The 19,853-nt window shown below is 28.9% G+C and overlaps 2 protein-coding genes and 1 pseudogene across 7 annotated transcripts; all 3 read right to left on the bottom strand.

Annotated features, from left to right (window-relative positions):
• Positions 1-1,295: 1,295 nt before the first annotated feature.
• Positions 1,296-2,875, bottom strand: LOC145192858 (uncharacterized; annotated as a pseudogene).
• Positions 2,876-9,122: 6,247 nt separating this feature from the next.
• LOC145195982 (uncharacterized) lies at positions 9,123-12,969 on the bottom strand. Of its 6 annotated transcripts, XM_090090969.1 has the most exons (13): positions 12,888-12,925; positions 12,598-12,621; positions 12,391-12,476; positions 12,151-12,309; positions 11,881-11,947; positions 11,736-11,801; positions 11,597-11,650; positions 11,011-11,070; positions 10,334-10,378; positions 9,955-9,999; positions 9,729-9,850; positions 9,467-9,618; positions 9,123-9,321 (listed from the first exon to the last, which is right to left on the bottom strand). In XM_090090969.1, exons 2-13 carry the CDS (start codon positions 12,611-12,613, stop codon positions 9,171-9,173), a joined length of 1,023 nt encoding a protein of 340 aa, XP_089947095.1. In that variant the 5' UTR covers positions 12,614-12,621; positions 12,888-12,925; the 3' UTR covers positions 9,123-9,170. The 6 variants fall into 6 exon arrangements, with proteins under 6 accessions (XP_089947095.1, XP_089947093.1, XP_089947094.1 ...); XM_090090967.1 differs by lacking the exon at positions 12,598-12,621 and having other exon boundaries at positions 12,391-12,550; positions 12,888-12,969; XM_090090968.1 differs by lacking the exons at positions 12,598-12,621; positions 12,888-12,925 and having other exon boundaries at positions 11,736-11,798; positions 12,391-12,590.
• On the bottom strand, positions 12,837-16,840 carry LOC149886834 (uncharacterized). Its single transcript, XM_090091439.1, has 3 exons — positions 16,801-16,840; positions 15,632-15,982; positions 12,837-14,738 (listed from the first exon to the last, which is right to left on the bottom strand). Exons 2-3 carry the CDS (start codon positions 15,947-15,949, stop codon positions 12,837-12,839), a joined length of 2,220 nt encoding a protein of 739 aa, XP_089947565.1. The 5' UTR covers positions 15,950-15,982; positions 16,801-16,840.
• Between the last annotated feature and the right edge of the window lie 3,013 nt (positions 16,841-19,853).

Raw genomic sequence — 19,853 nt, 5'->3', positions numbered from 1 at the left:
CTACATTAACCTTTCTCATGGCATTAAGGTGCTCAAATAGAATATTAGATTGGTGAGAACTATCTTTAGACTTTAAAAATCTAACTGCTTCAAATAAAGCAGATTTTGTTTTGATTAATGTTAACCTTTTTGTAGTTAAAGATGAAATATTACAAATGGTGCCATTGTGATAGATGGTAAGTTTAACGGTGGTTGTTTTCCATATTTGGTTACAAAAGGTACATCATCTGGCCAATGCAGTCGACATACTGCTGTGTAATCAGAGACAATAAAATCTGCTCTTGGGATTACATCACTCATCTTTTTCTTTCCTCTGGATCCTTTAGTAATTTATAAATCGAGATTTTCTTTTCAGTTGAGTGATAGTTCGACTTGCAGTACACAACATTTTAAAGGCATTTTTTAAACTGGTAAAATAACTTATCATTAATTCGAAAATATTAATACATTTATAATCTGTTAGTTATTACTGTATCCAGTTAGCTGTTACGTCCTAAAGTTGCTTTATATAACTTATCACCCAATAGGATTTCATAAATTACTAAAAAAAAGGCGCAATCCAGACTTCGGTTAAAGTAAAAAATCAAAATGTAAAAGGAGTATTATAAATCGGCCTTCAGTCAAACAACTTTTTTGCGTGATGTCAAGGCCTGTTATTATAGAAGGCCATGATACTAGATGTCTAACTTCGATCCGAAAAGTGAAGCCGTGGAAGCCATTTCTAATTCGGGCAAAAACATGCATTTTTAACTTTTGTTTCGTACGTCGCACAGTGAGTCAGAAAGGTGAAAAAACGGCAAAAGTTATATAACTATCATATATAATTATGTGATACATCAATATTATCGTATTTTGGGGGGTCAAAAAATTTAAATTTTCCATTAAAAATAATTTTTACGCGTACCTACAAACGCGTAAGGCGCGCGCATACGCGTGTAACTGTCTTTTATGCGCGTAAAATGTAACCTAAATAAAAAAATCGAATTCCTTGATCCAAAATACCATATAAAAGAATACCACATATTTTTTAATTTAAATATTTCTTGTGCGTAAGGCTCGTACTACTTACGCGTATACGCGTTAGAGCGCACAATGACTGACTTAATTTAAAAAAATTAAATTCCTCAAACCAAAGCATTTATTAATTAAAAAGAAAAACTGGTTCGAAAAATATTTTAATATTATATAATATCAAAATATATTAAAAACAAAATAAATATTTATCTTATCTAATTTTTCTTTCAAGAAAACAAAAAAAGAAAACCTAATACTAATAAAAAGGCTTTATTTCATTATTACAGCATTAATAAAGATAAAACTTCAGGGGTATGTGTTTTTCCATTTTCAACCTTGTATTTTTTAAAACAAGTGTTTGATATTACAGGATCACTTCTAATCAACAAGTATTGGTACTGGTTTTTCATAACATTCTTCTAGATACCTTGGCTGTATGGTTTAATCTAGCTTTGCGAATTTCTTTATTTAGAGCCTCTTGTGACTCTTCAGAGAAGTAACCAATTGGCAGTTCTAAGGACTCAGATATCTGCACACCATGTTCCAAGAGTTTATGAACAGTTGGGGAATCACATACCAGCAACAGTTTTTGAGTATAAGAGCTGTAGTTTCATAGTAATACTGGCCAAAACTTTCAGAGTTCAACTCATAACAGGAGCATACTGCTATTAGGATTGTCCTCAATCTAATAATTAGATCTACTGCCACTCCCGTTATATCAGCGAAAGTTTCAGCATTTTCAAATGCTCTTCTGGCAGTGTTTCCATCGTTAGTGTTGCCAAAACTCTGTTTGGGCATATCAACTATAAGACTTAGCTCTTCTCTAAACCTCAGTTGAATGTTCGTTTTTTTACTCTTTACTAATGCTTTTTCAGCAGGGGATTTGGCAAAGTATTTTTTAATGTCTAATTTATATCCTAAATGTAAAATATATTCAAAACATCTGAGCCAGCAATGCAGAGTAGAAAGACCCAAAGATAAAGCTTTTTCATTGATTGGTTTAGATCTGATCAATGCTGGGTTATTAAGTTCACTGAGCTTAGCTCCGCAAACATTACATGATTGCGAGGACAGAGTGTTAGTGAGGGCATTAACCACTTTACCATCAAACATGGTTAAATCTAGTTTGAACTTAAATGTGATAGTCGTATCCGGTTTGCCTTCCTCTACTTCTAACTTTACTTCAAACTTGGCTAGTCTATTTATTTCTGCTTTTAAAAGTTCATATTCATTTCTTATCAATTCTTCCGTTTCTTTTTGATATTGAAGATGGAGGGGTCTACAGTAATGTGTACTAGAGGGCTTTTTATTTAACCATACATTTTTGTTCATGATGGTTAATTTAAGTGGAACAACAGCTGTCTGGAAAAGACTTTGTTCATTAACTTGGGCTTCACCAATATTTGTATCAGTGTATTTTTGTTTATAGACACTTTGACTGGAGGCACCATCAAAACCACCTTTAAAATGAAGTAGACCTTTAAACCTCCCCCCAATTTCAGCAAACATTCTCATAGAGTCTTGGCATTCCGTAAAAGTTAATATCCTTGTCAGAGTATGATTAAACATACCCTGTAGAGAAGTTGAAGCAGATGTTTCTGTCACAATTAAACCCTCAGGATAACATTTGTGTCTCTCATTCTTAATTTCATGAAGTGAAGGATAAATATCTGCATTATGTATTATCGATGAATTTCTAATAATTTGATACTGTTCATCAGAAAGGTCACACTGAATTTTTAAGCTCAAGGTATTTTCGGTTTTCATTTTTATCGGAAAGTTTATCTTTTTGATTTTATCTTTTTCAGAGTTTGTAGCACTTTTCACAAGATCAACGAAGTCTTTTTTGCTAGGATCTCTAGTGGCTTTTTTTATTGAAGCTAATGCCAATGCTTCAGTAGGATGTTCAGCCAATTCGGCAACCTTTTTGCATTCTACAGCTCACGCTCTTATCGAAATTACAGAAAGTATAAGAGTTGCTCTTGATAATGGAAACTTTGCCTCTGGGGTTTTCATTGATTTACAGGTTTAAAGGTCTACTTCATTTTAAAGGTGGTTTTGATGGTGCCTCCAGTCAAAGTGTCTATAAACAAAAATACACAAAAGCTTTTGACACCGTAGACCATGGCATTCTCCTATCAAAGCTTAACTATTATGGTGTACGCGGCATCCCGTTGCAATGGTTTAAATCATACCTTTCCAATCGTCAACAGTTTTTTACTTTAAATGGCACCTTCTCAGACATCAAAAGCGTTTGCATTGGTATTCCTCAGGGATCCATATTAGGTCCTCTTCTCTTTACATCAATGATCTTAATCTTTCTATCAAACATTCAAACACGTATCATTTTGCTGATGATACAAATCTTCAATTAACGACAAACTCCCTCAAAAAACTAAATAAATATATTAATGAGGATATGGCCAGTCTTGTTCAATGGCTAAGAGCAAACAAAATCTCATTGAATACTAAAAAAAAAGAAATAGTAATATTTAAGACGCAGTATACTAACTTCTCTAAAAAAACTAACAAGAATCTTCCAAAATACTTGAACTTTAGAATAAGTGGCCAAAAGCTGCCTTTGTCTAGTTACATAACTTATCTTGGTGTTGTGATAGATGAGAAACTTTCATTTAAAACACATATAAATAACCTTACTCTCAAATTAAACCGTTCCAACGGCATGTTAGCAAAAATTAGACACTACGTTAATTTTGAAACATTACTATCTATATATCACTCAATTTTTGGTTCACATTTGCAATATGCATGCCAAGTTTGGGGACAATCTAAAACCGCCCGTCTGTCTAAAATCGTTTCGCTTCAAAATAGAGCAATACGAATAATTCATTTCTGTCCGAGAGACTTCCCTACTGACATCCTGTATCTTACATCCAAAGTTCTTCGTTTCTATGATTTAATCCAGTTTCTAAATTGTTCATTTGTCTGGGATCAACAACACGGTCTCCTTCCTTCCATATTTCGTAACTACTTTAACAGAAGGACAACATGTGGGCATAACCTAAGATCAGTCACTTTTAACAACTTAACCATCCCACAAAAACAGACAACTAAACATGGAATAAATTCCATTACATATCAGTGTATCCTATCTTGGAACACTCTTCCGTACACCCTAAAAACAGATTTTATCCTTAGATTCAAGAATCTGTTCTTAAAGTCACTCCATCATTTGTATCTAAAAAGTTACGCTTCACTTTATTCTTAACCTCTATAACTTTTTTCTTTATGTTTATGTGCATTTTATAATTTCTTTTTTGTGTATATGCGTATATATGTATGTATATGTGAATACATTATAATAACTATTTGACCTACATTTTAATTCTTTTAAAAGTCTGTTTTATAAGTGTTACTTATAAATTTTTGTAAAGTTCTACTTTTACTATATGACTAGTTTATTTCTTATGTTTTTCTCTTATCTTTTCTTTATATTATTTAGGTTATTGCGTTTTATTAGTGAATTACTATTTGCAAGAACCTGTGTTTTTTGTAACACAGGTTCTTGACACAAAATATATTGATATTGATAATGATATATTGATTGATATTGATATTAAACAAGATAATATTTAATATTTAAGCTTGTAAACTATTTTTTTAACTGGCTTGAATTTAATTTATTTATTAATACCTTAGATCTTCTGCTTCTATCACCTAAATCTTCCCAGTTCTTGCACTTTCTACCTGAACCTGATGCAACATTTTTTTTGTTAACAGTAATATCTTTGTTCAACCAAGTTCGCTCGTGTTCTAAAAGTCTAGAGAAGGTTCTTGCATACTTCCGCAACTTTGATCGGAATTTACATTTAAATATTATTTAAGTTTTCTTTAGATTTATCATTTCAGGTTTTTCAATACTTTCATAGTATAGACCGTCCAGTCTACAAAACTCACGTAGAAGAGCCTCGAGTAAGTTATCATGATAAATTCCTAACTCTTGAATTATAGGAACTAAATGTATTCTTTTCATGTTGAATGTAAGCAATGAACTATTTTAAGTTATTTTATACACAAGTTTTAATTTTAAAACATGCACTATGCCATCAAACGTTGTATATATTGGTTTTTGAGGTTTGATAATTAGCACCATCTGCATGAGCATGAGTTTTTTTACTAATAGGAACTAAATGTATAATTTGTGTAATGAATGAAACCAATGAACTAATATTCGCTACTTTATACGGCAAGTTTTAGTTAAAAACGAAAAAAAAAAAACACAAAAAAACCGAAGTATTTGAAAGGTCTTATTTTAATTGGGGCAAGTTTGGGCGAATGATTTTTATTTTTTCTGCTTTCATATATACCTATTAATGGGAAAATATTAAAACTACCATGGAATCTAGTGGAATCGTTTAGTTTTTAAATTAAACTCATAATTAAACTAATTTAAAAAAATCAATTTATGACACATTTTTGAGATCTCAGTAATGAAAAACTAAAAACAAAATTTATTATCAAAAATGTTGTTAGTAGTTGCCAAACATCTTAAACATATGACTTCAAATTAAATTTTGAACTGTTTTTACCCATGTCAACTTTAAAAGAGTGACACAAAAGCTAGATTTTTTTGAACGAGTTTTCCGATAAATAAAATAAAATAAATAAGTCTCGGAAAAAAGCGTATAAATTGGTGAAATCTTGAAAATTGTTCACAAAAAAGTTAATTATTGACTTTTAGTGGTATTTAGTAACATTATAATTAAATTAATTAATTTCCAGCAATACTTTTTTATGGGGGTTTTTTTTGCCGTTTTTTATGGATTTTGACTCACTGTGCGTCGGATATAGCTTTTGCCCTTATTACAAATGGCGGATTCAATTTGTAAACAAAAAAAAGCGGCTTCACTTTTCGTCTAATAAAATCCCGCAAGTTAAACATATATAATATATCATTGACGTGAATACTGTAACCGGCGATCCCTACCCTAGTTGACTCCCTAGTTGACTATCTTACAGAAAACTTATAAGTCTTGTAGGATGGCAATATTCTTATATTATCCTTTAGGATATCCTAAAGGATTCGTAAGATCGTAAGTAAAAACAGAAAAGTTGTTTTGTTAATGTTAATTCTGTAAAATATACTTTTTTTCACAAATGAAAAAAAAGCGCGTTTCTTAACTTCACTCAGATAATTAAAGGAGAAATTAAGAAACGCGCTTTTTTAACAATTTCGTTATAAAAATGTCATTTTCATTTGTTATAACAAGGTATATCCTGTTTAATCTATAAAAACGTTTACATTTTGTTTAGTACATGTACTAAAAAAAAAACAATATCTGCTATACTATTTATTTAGTTTTTAATGTGCAAAATTTATTTTACATAGAATGAAATTTTATTTCAATAAGAAAATATTAATTCCAACTTAAACTTACCTCCCTAGTTGACTATCTTACAGAAAACTTATAAGTCTTGTAGGATGGCAATATTCTTATATTATCCTTTAGGATATCCTAAAGGATTCGTAAGATCGTAAGTAAAAACAAAAAAGTTGTTTTGTTAATGTTAATTCTGTAAAATATACTTTTTTTCACAAATGAAAAAAAAGCGCGTTTCTTAACTTCACTCAGATAATTAAAGGAGAAATTAAGAAACGCGCTTTTTTAACAATTTCGTTATAAAAATTTCATTTTCATTTGTTATAACAAGGTATATCCTGTTTAATCTATAAAAACGTTTACATTTTGTTTGGTACATAAACATGTTTAGTACATGTACTAAAAAAAAACAATATCTGCTATACTATTTATTTAGTTTTTAATGTGCAAAATTTATTTTACATAGAATGAAATTTTATTTCAATAAGAAAATATTAATTCCAACTTAAACTTACCTATTACGAATCTAAAATTAAATAGCCTGCAGCATCCTATGAGAATCCTATTTTGATCCTTCAAGATCCCCTAGTTGACTATCTTACAGAAAACTTATAAGTCTTGTAGGATGGCAATATTCTTATATTATCCTATAGGATATCCTAAAGGTTTCGTAAGATCGTAAGTAAAAACAGAAAAGTTGTTTTGTTAATGTTAATTCTGTAAAATATACTTTTTTTCACAAATGAAAAAAAAGCGCGTTTCTTAACTTCACTCAGATAATTAAAGGAGAAATTAAGAAACGCGCTTTTTTAACAATTTCGTTATAAAAATTTCATTTTCATTTGTTATAACAAGGTATATCCTGTTTAATCTATAAAAACGTTTACATTTTGTTTGGTACATAAACATGTTTAGTACATGTACTAAAAAAAAACAATATCTGCTATACTATTTATTTAGTTTTTAATGTGCAAAATTTATTTTACATAGAATGAAATTTTATTTCAATAAGAAAATATTAATTCCAACTTAAACTTACCTATTACGAATCTAAAATTAAATAGCCTGCAGCATCCTATGAGAATCCTATTTTGATCCTTCAAGATCCCCTAGTTGACTATCTTACAGAAAACTTATAAGTCTTGTAGGATGGCAATATTCTTATATTATCCTATAGGATATCCTAAAGGTTTCGTAAGATCGTAAGTAAAAACAGAAAAGTTGTTTTGTTAATGTTAATTCTGTAAAATATACTTTTTTTCACAAATGAAAAAAAAGCGCGTTTCTTAACTTCACTCAGATAATTAAAGGAGAAATTAAGAAACGCGCTTTTTTAACAATTTCGTTATAAAAATTTCATTTTCATTTGTTATAACAAGGTATATCCTGTTTAATCTATAAAAACGTTTACATTTTGTTTGGTACATAAACATGTTTAGTACATGTACTAAAAAAAAACAATATCTGCTATACTATTTATTTAGTTTTTAATGTGCAAAATTTATTTTACATAGAATGAAATTTTATTTCAATAAGAAAATATTAATTCCAACTTAAACTTACCTATTACGAATCTAAAATTAAATAGCCTGCAGCATCCTATGAGAATCCTATTTTGATCCTTCAAGATCCCCTAGTTGACTATCTTACAGAAAACTTATAAGTCTTGTAGGATGGCAATATTCTTATATTATCCTATAGGATATCCTAAAGGTTTCGTAAGATCGTAAGTAAAAACAGAAAAGTTGTTTTGTTAATGTTAATTCTGTAAAATATACTTTTTTTCACAAATGAAAAAAAGCGCGTTTCTTAACTTCACTCAGATAATTAAAGGAGAAATTAAGAAACGCGCTTTTTTAACAATTTCGTTATAAAAATTTCATTTTCATTTGTTATAACAAGGTATATCCTGTTTAATCTATAAAAACGTTTACATTTTGTTTAGTACATATACTAAAAAAAACAATATCTGCTATACTATTTATTTAGTTTTTAATATATGCAAAATTTATTTTACACAGAATGAAATTTTATTTCAATAAGAAAATATTAATTCCAACTTAAACTTACCTATTACGAATCTAAAATTAAATAGCCTGCAGCATCCTATGAGAATCCTATTTTGATCCTTCAAGATCCCCTAGTTGACTATCTTACAGAAAACTTATAAGTCTTGTAGGATGGCAATATTCTTATATTATCCTATAGGATATCCTAAAGGTTTCGTAAGATCGTAAGTAAAAACAGAAAAGTTGTTTTGTTAATGTTAATTCTGTAAAATATACTTTTTTTCACAAATGAAAAAAAGCGCGTTTCTTAACTTCACTCAGATAATTAAAGGAGAAATTAAGAAACGCGCTTTTTTAACAATTTCGTTATAAAAATTTCATTTTCATTTGTTATAACAAGGTATATCCTGTTTAATCTATAAAAACGTTTAAAAACTAGGGACTACCCTAGTTGACTGATCTTACAGATTCTACAAGAATCCTATGGGTTGAGTTGCACAAGTCCCTGCAAGACCTATAAGCATCCTTTTGAAGGATCTTGTAGGATTTAAAGGAATTCTTACAGGATAAGGTAAGATCTAAAAGAATATTTTAAAAGATATTGAAGGATCAAAATAGGATTCTTATAGGATGCTGTAGGCTAATTTTAGATTCGTATAGGTAATACGTAAGCTTAAGTTGGAAGTAATATTTTCTTATTGAAATAAAATTTCATTCTGTGTAAAATAAATTTTGCACATATTAAAAACTAAATAAATAGTATAGCAGATATTGTTTTTTTTTAGTGCAATTACATTGCATACAATTACAATGGCATGACTGACGACTTTCGTTTTTTCTTCAAATCTAGGCCACTCTGATTCAGACTTCGTCTTACACACGCCCACGAGTAATTGGCGAAAACTCTTGCAAGTTGCTCCTTAAGATCTCGAATTGCTGCATCAGGAACTGCGGTTCTATAGTAAGAAATAAAGATATATATCAGAATGTCAATTTTCTCCTCTACTTTATAGATTGTGTAAATAGCTAACTCATATAGGCACTAAATTAGCGAAGTGCCAAATAACACTGCCTACATAAGCATGCCCTAATTAAACTTACCTATCAGCTTTTCCATGGGGCTCAAAGATATGACTTGACATATAGTCTGGCCCAAATTTGTATTTGACGTAATCAATTGCAAATGAATTTGCATTCGACCTGTTTAAAGTGTCTAAACGTCTGCTTCGCCCATCTCCATCAACAAATGTAGCCTATCAATATTTAAAAATAATTAGAAAACCATTTTGCCAAAATTGCAAAAAGAAGACAACAAAATTTAATTTGTGACAAAAATGATTGGCACAATTGCTGATCTACTTACATCACTCTCAGTCGCTTGATTGGCTGAGCCCTCATTACTGAGCAAATTGACAGTCTCTCGATGTAGCTGTTGAATCGACCGTAGAAGGCGATTGGTCTCTTTTTGAGTACTAATGAGCACACCTATACAATATAATTTACAGTTTAAGAAAATGTGATGATCATGCTGGTAAAAACTACCAGCATTATCATCACAATTATTTAATAAAATCATAAAATTTACATACTGTTAGACTCCTGCAACACCTTTGTTTGGTTATTGATAGCTGCAACTGAAACAAATGCAGAAAAACGTATGCAAATACTTATGAATTAAATAGACAACAAAAACAAAAAAGTTGCAATTGATCAATTGTAAGAATATATGATATTACCTATGAAGCTAGAGCATAACATAGCATTAATCTTAGGGTGTGTAGCACATGATTTTAAGACAAGGTAAATTAATGCCTGCTCACTCATGGGTAAAATAACTATTGCTAATCAACCTTAAGATTGATTAACAATAGTAACATGGTGTTAACATGGTATATTGTAACTTTATTTAAACCATAAAGTAAATGTAAACAGAAACAACAATGCTAATTATTAAAGCTAATAATGTACTTATATCTGAAGATGATGAAGCTGATAGAGGCACAACATCATGTTCTGTAATAATAAAAAAACATACATTGATAATAATGCTATCTAATTTTATTGTAAGGTATTATTTGTTAAAAGCACATACATAAGTAGGATTAAGCTTGCACATTATTATTTAAAAGATTTATATAACTAACAGCACCATGAAATATCAAAATAATGTACAAATTAAACCATATAATAATATATCCAAATCATTTGTGCATCCACACACAGGAACTCCTTTTAAAAGTTAATTTATTTGTATGGTAGTTCGAAATTTGGCATCCCATTAAAGGTATTCCAGATTTTTGGATTATCAATGTATTTAAAATTTACTATTTAAATTTGCGGTATTTAAAAACGACATTGTGTTAATTTGAGGACCAGCTAGTTTGGTGGTTTCCACTAAAATAGCAAAAATTAACCTGATTACTATACCAGCTGTCTATAGATTGTGCAAGTACATCATTTAACTTCTCACCCAGCACATACAAAGGATATGTTACAACATATCTTTTGTATGCAATGGGTGAGAAGTTAAACGATGTACTAGCACAAGCCACAAGTAATAAAATAGATGTATATATACATCTATTTTATTACTTGTGGCTTCAATATATATATATACCTATGGGTTAGTTTTTATAAACACTAACCTGCTTTTTTGCATAAGCAATGAGGTGATTGAAGTGGAGCACCAGTATGTTTAAGCTTTGCTGAAATAGAAACAAAAACTTTGTATACGGGTCAAATCATTATAGTTCAACCAATGATCTGTGGGTCACCATCTCTGATTTTCCTGACATTTACATATCATTATCTACATCATGTAGATAGGTTAAATTTGAAATTTCAGACATCCAATTGCAATGGTTTCGAAAATATAGCCTTTTAAACACTACATAATGGCCCCCTTGATTTAAGAATTGTAAAAATAGTCTATTTTTACAATTTTAAAATAGTTTATCAGAGATGGTGACCCACAAAGTTTTCTTTAAATTGGTTGAAACATAATGATTTGACCTATATATCTAGCATATCTTTTAATTTAAATAAATTAACACAATAAATTATTAACAATAACTATCAAAGAAAATACAATGAAAACTATCAAAAAATGTCTTCAGTTAAATTAATTGTCTTTATTTATTAATTAATTAAAATGTCTTCAGCAAAATTGAATAGTGATTTTAATCTACTAATGCATATTTGCATAATATATACTTATAAGCATAAACTAACTTTTTGGAATGACATCTTCAGCATCAAGATTCCTTTTCTTGGCAGGTGTTGATTCTACAAAAAAAAAACATTTGATAAGATAATAGAAGATAGATTGGTAAAAGTTATATAAAATATACTCTAGCAATTAATAACATACCTGTGGCTAAACCAAATTGCATTTCTAAATCTGCAAGAAGTGAATTTTCTTTATTGACTCTAGCTACTAAAATGAAATAAGCTATTAATGTAACCATAGATATATTTAAAAAAAATAGGAAAATAGATAATTTAAAGTAATATACAGGAGTCTGCAGATAAGCCCCAATCTTGATATTCATCAGAATCAGCAGATGATTGCTCAGTAACAAGCTAAAATTAAATGTCTCCTATGAAATTATTGTTCATTTAATAGGAATATTATAGAAAACAAATATCAATACTAAAAATTGGTAGTTCATAATGTAAGTTTATCTATAAAAAGTAGTTCTAACTGAAAATATAAAAACCAAAACTTTTGGAAAGAACTCAAATAGACAATACCCATAAGACTAAAATATGTCATGAAAAAATACCTTAGCACTGTCATCTTTAAATATGGTGTCAGTAGAAACACCATCACTAGTATACTTCTCCAGATCTTTCATTTTGGTTTTTAAATCCTTTTCAGTTCCCCTAGCATAAAGCTTGACTTCATAGTCGATGTTATTGATTTTTAAAGTTACAACATCGCCCTTAAATGAAGAAATAGAACAAAGATATTATGATTGCTTTTGTGCAACAAACAATAAGAAAAAGTAGAAAAACATGCATACTTTCTTCAGCCACATTCTCTTATGAAGAGATATTGATTTCATAACTGTAGAGCTGAAGTAAACAGGCTCTAGGAACTCTTTCAGCCCTAAGAACCAAAAAAGGAAGAAGTCGCTTGACCCTTCTTGACCCAGGTACATATTCATAATAATTGTTTTTTTGCTAAAGATTACAATAAAAAAAATTGTTTAACAAACGACGACACTTACATGAACATATATGCATGTTACAACCTTACAAAAAAAAAAACAGTCTAAATTGTCATTAGTAAACATTTCAACAAGCATTCATTAGGATGACAAACAAACTCAAACTATAAAACAAAAATGTTAAAATGTACATAATTAATTAAAGTACAAATTAATCGTGTTCAAATACTAAATTAATCGTGTACAAATAGGTGTTACAATTTCCATATTAAAATTTATATATTCAAATAAGGTACAAATTAATCATGTTCAAATAAAGATATAATAGGAACAACAATATGTAAATTAACCTTATTAGGTACAGGAAATAACAGGCATCTAGTGATAAATGATGCAATAGGGATTGAATGAACCTCCTCTGTTTCCATTACACTAATAAAAGACTCAGAAATATAAGAACAAATTATTATTTCTGCAGGAGATAGATCAACAAAATTGAAAAGATCAATTATAGTATTTACAGGTTTTAAAACAGAAACATTTGCAATACTAACTTCACCATGTAAAAATGACAAAATTTTGCCGTACTTAAAATAATTATGTTCACGATACTGCACAATATAGCTAACTGAAGAGCATCTTTTGTTATACTGTAATGAATGATAGCATTGATTATTGATTATAACTCTATGTGCATCTAAAATCTGAGTTTCATTGTATGACAAAGAAGTCAGGTTTATTACATTCTTTAACTTAGTTAAAAGAGATGGAGAAAGATTTGCATTATTTATGTAGGATGATATTGATTTTACTAATGCAATCTTTGAACAAATTTGTAATAAGTGACCTTTAGTACCTTTCATATAAGTTTTCATTAAATGATTTTTTGACTCAAAACTAAACATGGAAGAATAAGAAAGAGCACCAAACTTTGAAACTTGCCTAGGAATATGCGATAATAAGTGTACATTTATTGTCACAAAATTAGAAGGATAAAAAAAACTCATATGTGAATAAAAATACTGAACACAGGTTTCCAACTTATCAATCAAATTCCGTGAATTTACGTTGTTAGCAAAATGACATGACATAATTAGAGACATAAAATGAATGCAATGACCTTGAGGCAAATGAAATAAAAGTAAGGGAACAGAATAATAAGCAAGCATATTTTTGAAGTCATGTGCTTTCCACATTTTCAAATCAGTTAAAGGTGGAGACCTTGAAAAATCATGTGGTAATGATATAGTTTGCAAGCATGTTTTAAAAATGTGTGTATTAACTCTGCTACCTAAAAAAAATGGTTTAGTACGGTATTTAGGGTCAAAAAATGAGCTGAGTAAAGTTGAAGTTATATTTTCATACAACAAATGCATACCATCTATTAAAATATTATCTGGCACTGAAATATAATCTTTCAGTGAGCACTGACCTTTAATTCCAAAAATAGGTTTCTTAACCTGTCTAATAGAATTTGATTTACTTGCTAATAATGCGATATTACTAAATTCAATTGATGTAATAATAACTGCAGGCTCATATGGGTACACTTGTGCTTTGCCTCTACCAGATTCGACGCGCCTTCCAGGATGTTTACAAAACAGGCATCCAAACTCTCCATTGAACTGCGCAACATTCAAAAAATGTGCTTGAGCAGGTAAATCAAATACAGCAGCATAGGGATGGATGATCACAGTCAACCCAGATGGAAGATTAACTTCTTGTCTAAATCTGAACTTTTCAAAAATAGAGGGCATCAAAGAATCCCAATTAGGTTTACCAGTGCATCTGCAAATGACTAAAAACAAAGAATTTTCTAGACGAGACCTAACATTGTTTGGCAAGTCTAGTAGAGTTGCCTGCAATGGCCAAAATGACGATTTCTTTTTAAAATAAGGGTTAGCTCCATCTGCAGATATAAGTAAATGTAAATTTAAAATATCAGATGTTAATGTTGGAGCCAAACTTATAACATCTCCAGCACTAACTAGTTCTTGTCGGTATTGAATAATCATAGGCTTATAAACACTTAAAATTAGATCTAACTGCATATGTAGATTAAACACCACAAACTCATCTGTACTGTTAGGTTCTGTAGGTATTGGTAGGTCAAACATTGAAGAATAATCATACACATTTTTTTTAAGAAAACTTGTAATAGACTTCCATGATGTAGGAATATTCTCAATAAAGAATGCAAGCTAAAAAAATGAATATAAAATATATGCTTTATGTTGATCAAATATTTAAATGCATACTACAAGTTGATCAAGATCAGATTCTTCAAAGAATGTAAAATATTTTTATCAATTGAAAATAGCATAGAAGTTAATTTCAAATATATTTTATATTAGAGTCTTCTTTAATTTTGTAATTATAAATACCATCATATATTTCAATAGTTCATAAATGTGCACTTTGTAGCATTTTTTATAACACCTATAAGAAATTGTCAGCATGTTTAGATTATGGCAGACATGCTATATATTTCTTGCTAGATAAATAATTAAGTATTCCTCCCTACCATATAGCTACACCTTCTCTTATAGTACACTTTGAAAAATTCATACACCAAAGTATTTATGTTAAATGTAAACATTTAACAATTTGAATTATTTATGGAATCAACTGACATGTGTTATTGATTGATTGCATTACATCTAAATTTAAAGGACACAAATAAGGTCATTGTTTCTATGGTTTGCATTAAAACCATCAACACATGCTGTGGTTTTGAGTCTGATAGCCATAATAGTTCTCTTCTGCTTTGTAGACTCAAGAACTCAGTGAAAAATAACATTTATTTATTTACATGTTATCATAACATGTAAACAAACAGGTGTTATTTTTCCACTGAATTCTTGAGTCTACAAAGCAGAAGAGAATTGTAAGAATATAATTATGTTTACATATTCTTACAAATCCTTACATTGTTACCTATACATTTTTGTATATATTTTATTATTATATATTGGAACTTGAAAAACAACCACCAACTGGTCTACCTGGTAATTGTAGTGCTGGTAGACTACCAGCACTACAATTTACAAAAATATAAAACATACTATTTAAATAATAAACAGGGTTTGTATACCTGAAACAATTTAATCACTCCTTCAATCGAACTGTTGCTAATGCCGGACTGAACTGCATGAAGTGCAATTGAGGCAATAAAAAGAGCTCTTGTCATACTTGTTATTTCTAACTTTTGAGAAATATTACTTAAATCATCACTGACATCTTTTTCTGCATTGTCATCGCCATCGCAAACACTGGTTTCCAAAGATTCTGGGATAAGTTGGTCTACTTCATCATCCAAAATTTTGCATTCTTTATCACTTTCATTATCAGTCTCGTTATATTCATCAATATGTCTATAAGAGCGCTTTATTGATCTGCGTGCAGATGCCATCCTCTGTAAGATACTTGATAGATAATGAATTGCCTTATTTTAAACAATGAAATATAAGCCTCATAAAAATAAAACGAAAATATAAGCCTAATAAAGACGACCATAAGCTTTTTAAAACAAAACGACTATCAAACGGAAAAGCTAAAACAAACAAAATGTAAACGTTTTTATAGATTAAACAGGATATACCTTGTTATAACGAATGAAATTAAAATTTTTATAACGAAATTGTTAAAAAAGCGCATTTCTTAATTTCTCCTTTAATTATCTGAGTGAAGTTATGAAACGCGCTTTTTTTTCATTTGTGAAAAAAAGTATATTTTACAGAATTAACATTAACAAAACAACTTTTCTGTTTTTACTTACGATCTTACGAATCCTTTAGGATATCCTATAGGATAATATAAGAATTTTGCCATCCTACAAGACTTATAAGTTTTCTGTAAGATAGTCAACTAGGGTAGTTGACTGATCTTACAGATCCTACAAGAATCCTATGGGTTGAGTTGCACAAGTCCCTGCAAGACCTATAAGCATCCTTTTGAAGGATCTTGTAGGATTTAAAAGAATTCTTACAGGATAAGGTAAGATCTAAAAGAATATTTTAAAAGATCTTGAAGGATCAAAATAGGATTCTTATAGGATGCTGTTGGCTAATTTTAGATTCGTATAGGTAATACGTAAGCTTAAGTTGGAAGTAATATTTTCTTATTGAAATAAAATTTCATTCTGTGTAAAATAAATTTTGCACATATTAAAAACTAAATAAATAGTATAGCAGATATTGCTTTTTTTTTTAGTACATGTACTAAACAAAATGTAAACGTTTTTATAGATTAAACAGGATATACCTTGTTATAACAAATGAAAATGAAATTTTTATAACAAAATTGTTAAAAAAGCGCATTTCTTAATTTCTCCTTTAATTATCTGAGTGAAGTTAAGAAACGCGCTTTTTTTTCATTTGTGAAAAAAAGTATATTTTACAGAATTAACATTAACAAAACAACTTTTCTGTTTTTACTTACGATCTCACGAATCCTTTAGGATATCCTAAAGGATAATATAAGAATATTGCCATCCTACAAGACTTACAAGTTTTCTGTAAGATAGTCAACTAGGCCCTAGTTGACTGATCTTACAGATCCTACAAGAATCCTATGGGTTGAGTTGCACAAGTCCCTGCAAGACCTATAAGCATCCTTTTGAAGGATCTTGTAGGATTTAAAGGAATTCTTACAGGATAAGGTAAGATCTAAAAGAATATTTTAAAAGATCTTGAAGGATCAAAATAGGATTCTTATAGGATGCTGTAGGCTATTTAATTTTAGATTCGTAATAGGTAAGTTTAAGTTGGAATTAATATTTTCTTATTGAAATAAAATTTCATTCTGTGTAAAATAAATTTTGCATATATTAAAAACTAAATAAATAGTATAGCAGATATTGTTTTTTTTAGTATATGTACTAAACAAAATGTAAACGTTTTTATAGATTAAACAGGATATACCTTGTTATAACAAATGAAAATGAAATTTTTATAACGAAATTGTTAAAAAAGCGCGTTTCTTAATTTCTCCTTTAATTATCTGAGTGAAGTTAAGAAACGCGCTTTTTTTCATTTGTGAAAAAAAGTATATTTTACAGAATTAACATTAACAAAACAACTTTTCTGTTTTTACTTACGATCTTACGAAACCTTTAGGATATCCTATAGGATAATATAAGAATATTGCCATCCTACAAGACTTATAAGTTTTCTGTAAGATAGTCAACTAGGGGGGTCAACTAGGGAGGGAATGATTCTTTTACAAAGCTGCCGTTAGCCGAACGCGAGTTTTATATGAAAGTTGCATTTTTCTTAAGCAATGCTTCATAAAAATAATGTTACTTAAATGAGCATAACTTTTTTTGTAATGATTCTTTTTTCATAAAGTTTTCACCATTTTATTACAAATTCAGAGCTCTTTCGAACCATATATAAAACTTGAATAAATGAATGGTTTAAAATTTTTACACACATACCTATAATTTACAATTTAAATTTTTTTAGTTCCAATGTAAACCGGCCATTAATGAAAAATTTAAAAACTATAAACTTCTCCGATTTTCTATTTAGTCATTCGACTGTACCGATTTTCAGCAAATCAAAGAAGTAGGTTAAACAGATTTATTGAGTTGAATTAAATTAAATAAAATCATGGAATTAAACAATATAAAGAAAAAATCTACATAAATTCAACGATTGGAATGATCTACAGCTTTCAAAATCAGAAAAAATTGTAAAAAATCTAAATTTATAATCAAGATGAAGTGATTTTTTTAGGACTTATAATTATAATTATCTTTCTTATAAATTAATTTTCTTATAACTATCCCAAGAAAAGCAGTCCTATGTTTGAGTTGTTGGTAAAATATTTAGTATAGTATTATATATGTTATATGTTATATGTTATATATATATATATATATATATATATATATATATATATATATATATATATATATATATATATATATATATATATATATATATATATATACACACACACACATACATAATAGATTTTCTCCAGGATGTATTATTTAACCAAAATATTTATAAAACCAAGATCAATTTTTCAGCTTGCACGTTTTGCAACATCAACTAATGTATCAAGTTTGAAATGGCAGCTTGGTAAATTAAATCACGTTGCAATTGCAGTCCATGATTTGCAAAAGTCAGTGGCTCTTTATAGAGATGTTTTTGGTGCAAAAGTAAGTAACCCTGAACCACAAAAAGAACATGGTGTATCCACTGTTTTTGTACAGCTTGGTGATACAAAAATAGAACTGTTGCATCCATTAGGTGAAAACAGCCCTATTACTGGGTTTCTTGGCAAGAACCCTGCTGGAGGTATACATCATATATGCTTAGAAGTAAGTGACATCCACTTAGCTATGGAAACTGCGAAGGCTAACAATATAAAAGTCTTAAGTGATAAACCAAAGATAGGTGCTCATGGAAAACCAGTGGTATTTCTCCATCCTAAGGATTGTGGTGGTGTGCTTATTGAGTTGGAGCAGATGTGAGGATTTTATTAGAAGAAAGTGTGAAGAATCTTTTAATTTTATTATCATTCAGAAAATAATTTTTAATTGACTAGATCAGCTCAAAATAAAAACTTAAAATTTGGTTCAAATTTAAGCAATATAAATTTTAGCAATTTAAATTTTTGCTGTTTTTTAAACATGTTTTTTTAAATAGAAGTCAATGAAAAATTTCTTTCAAAATTTTATGCTTTTTATTATGTTTTAAAAATCAAAAAATACATTTTTGCTTTGTAGTTAAAATGATACTTTATTGTGAAGAAAAATGTGTTTTTTCATTTTAAAGTATTTTCATATTCAACAGATTATTTTACTTTTAGCTTAGTTCATAGAGTCAGCAGTTAGGTTTTTTTGAAATGATCTTTCTTAAAAAGTTATTAGGTGAGTGATATTTGCTTTATAATCAATTCATAACTTAGTATTCTTGATAAATTTCTTCAAATAAATTCCTCAATGCAATCCTAATTTAAACCTGTTTTACAATTGTATGTTAATATAATCTCATAATATAATATTCTATATTTAATATAGCAGCTTATAGCATTGTATTAATGTAAGCGTAGTTATGACTTAAGGTTTGAAGATAAGTAAAAATTTGATACGCATTCACATTAGGTTTAGATTTGTACTTATTGATTTTGTTCATTGAGCTGAAGGCTTAGTAATTTAAGTGTAAAAAAAAAGATTTATAAAAGTTTTATGTCTAAAAATGTTACCAATTTTTACCACAAATTCAAAAGAACTTTTGAAGCACATAAAAAATTAAAGATAGCTTTCTAATTTGTTTTTTCTTAAGGTTTCTTAAAAGTATCAT

This window comes from Hydra viridissima, unplaced genomic scaffold, assembly GCF_058129835.1.
Source record: "Hydra viridissima isolate aposymbiotic clone 2 unplaced genomic scaffold, HvirCarnegie_v1 scaffold_6, whole genome shotgun sequence".
Classification (NCBI taxonomy): domain Eukaryota; kingdom Metazoa; phylum Cnidaria; class Hydrozoa; order Anthoathecata; family Hydridae; genus Hydra; species Hydra viridissima.
The sequence above is the reverse complement of the archived record's forward strand: the minus strand, read 5'-3'. Positions and strand labels throughout refer to the sequence as shown.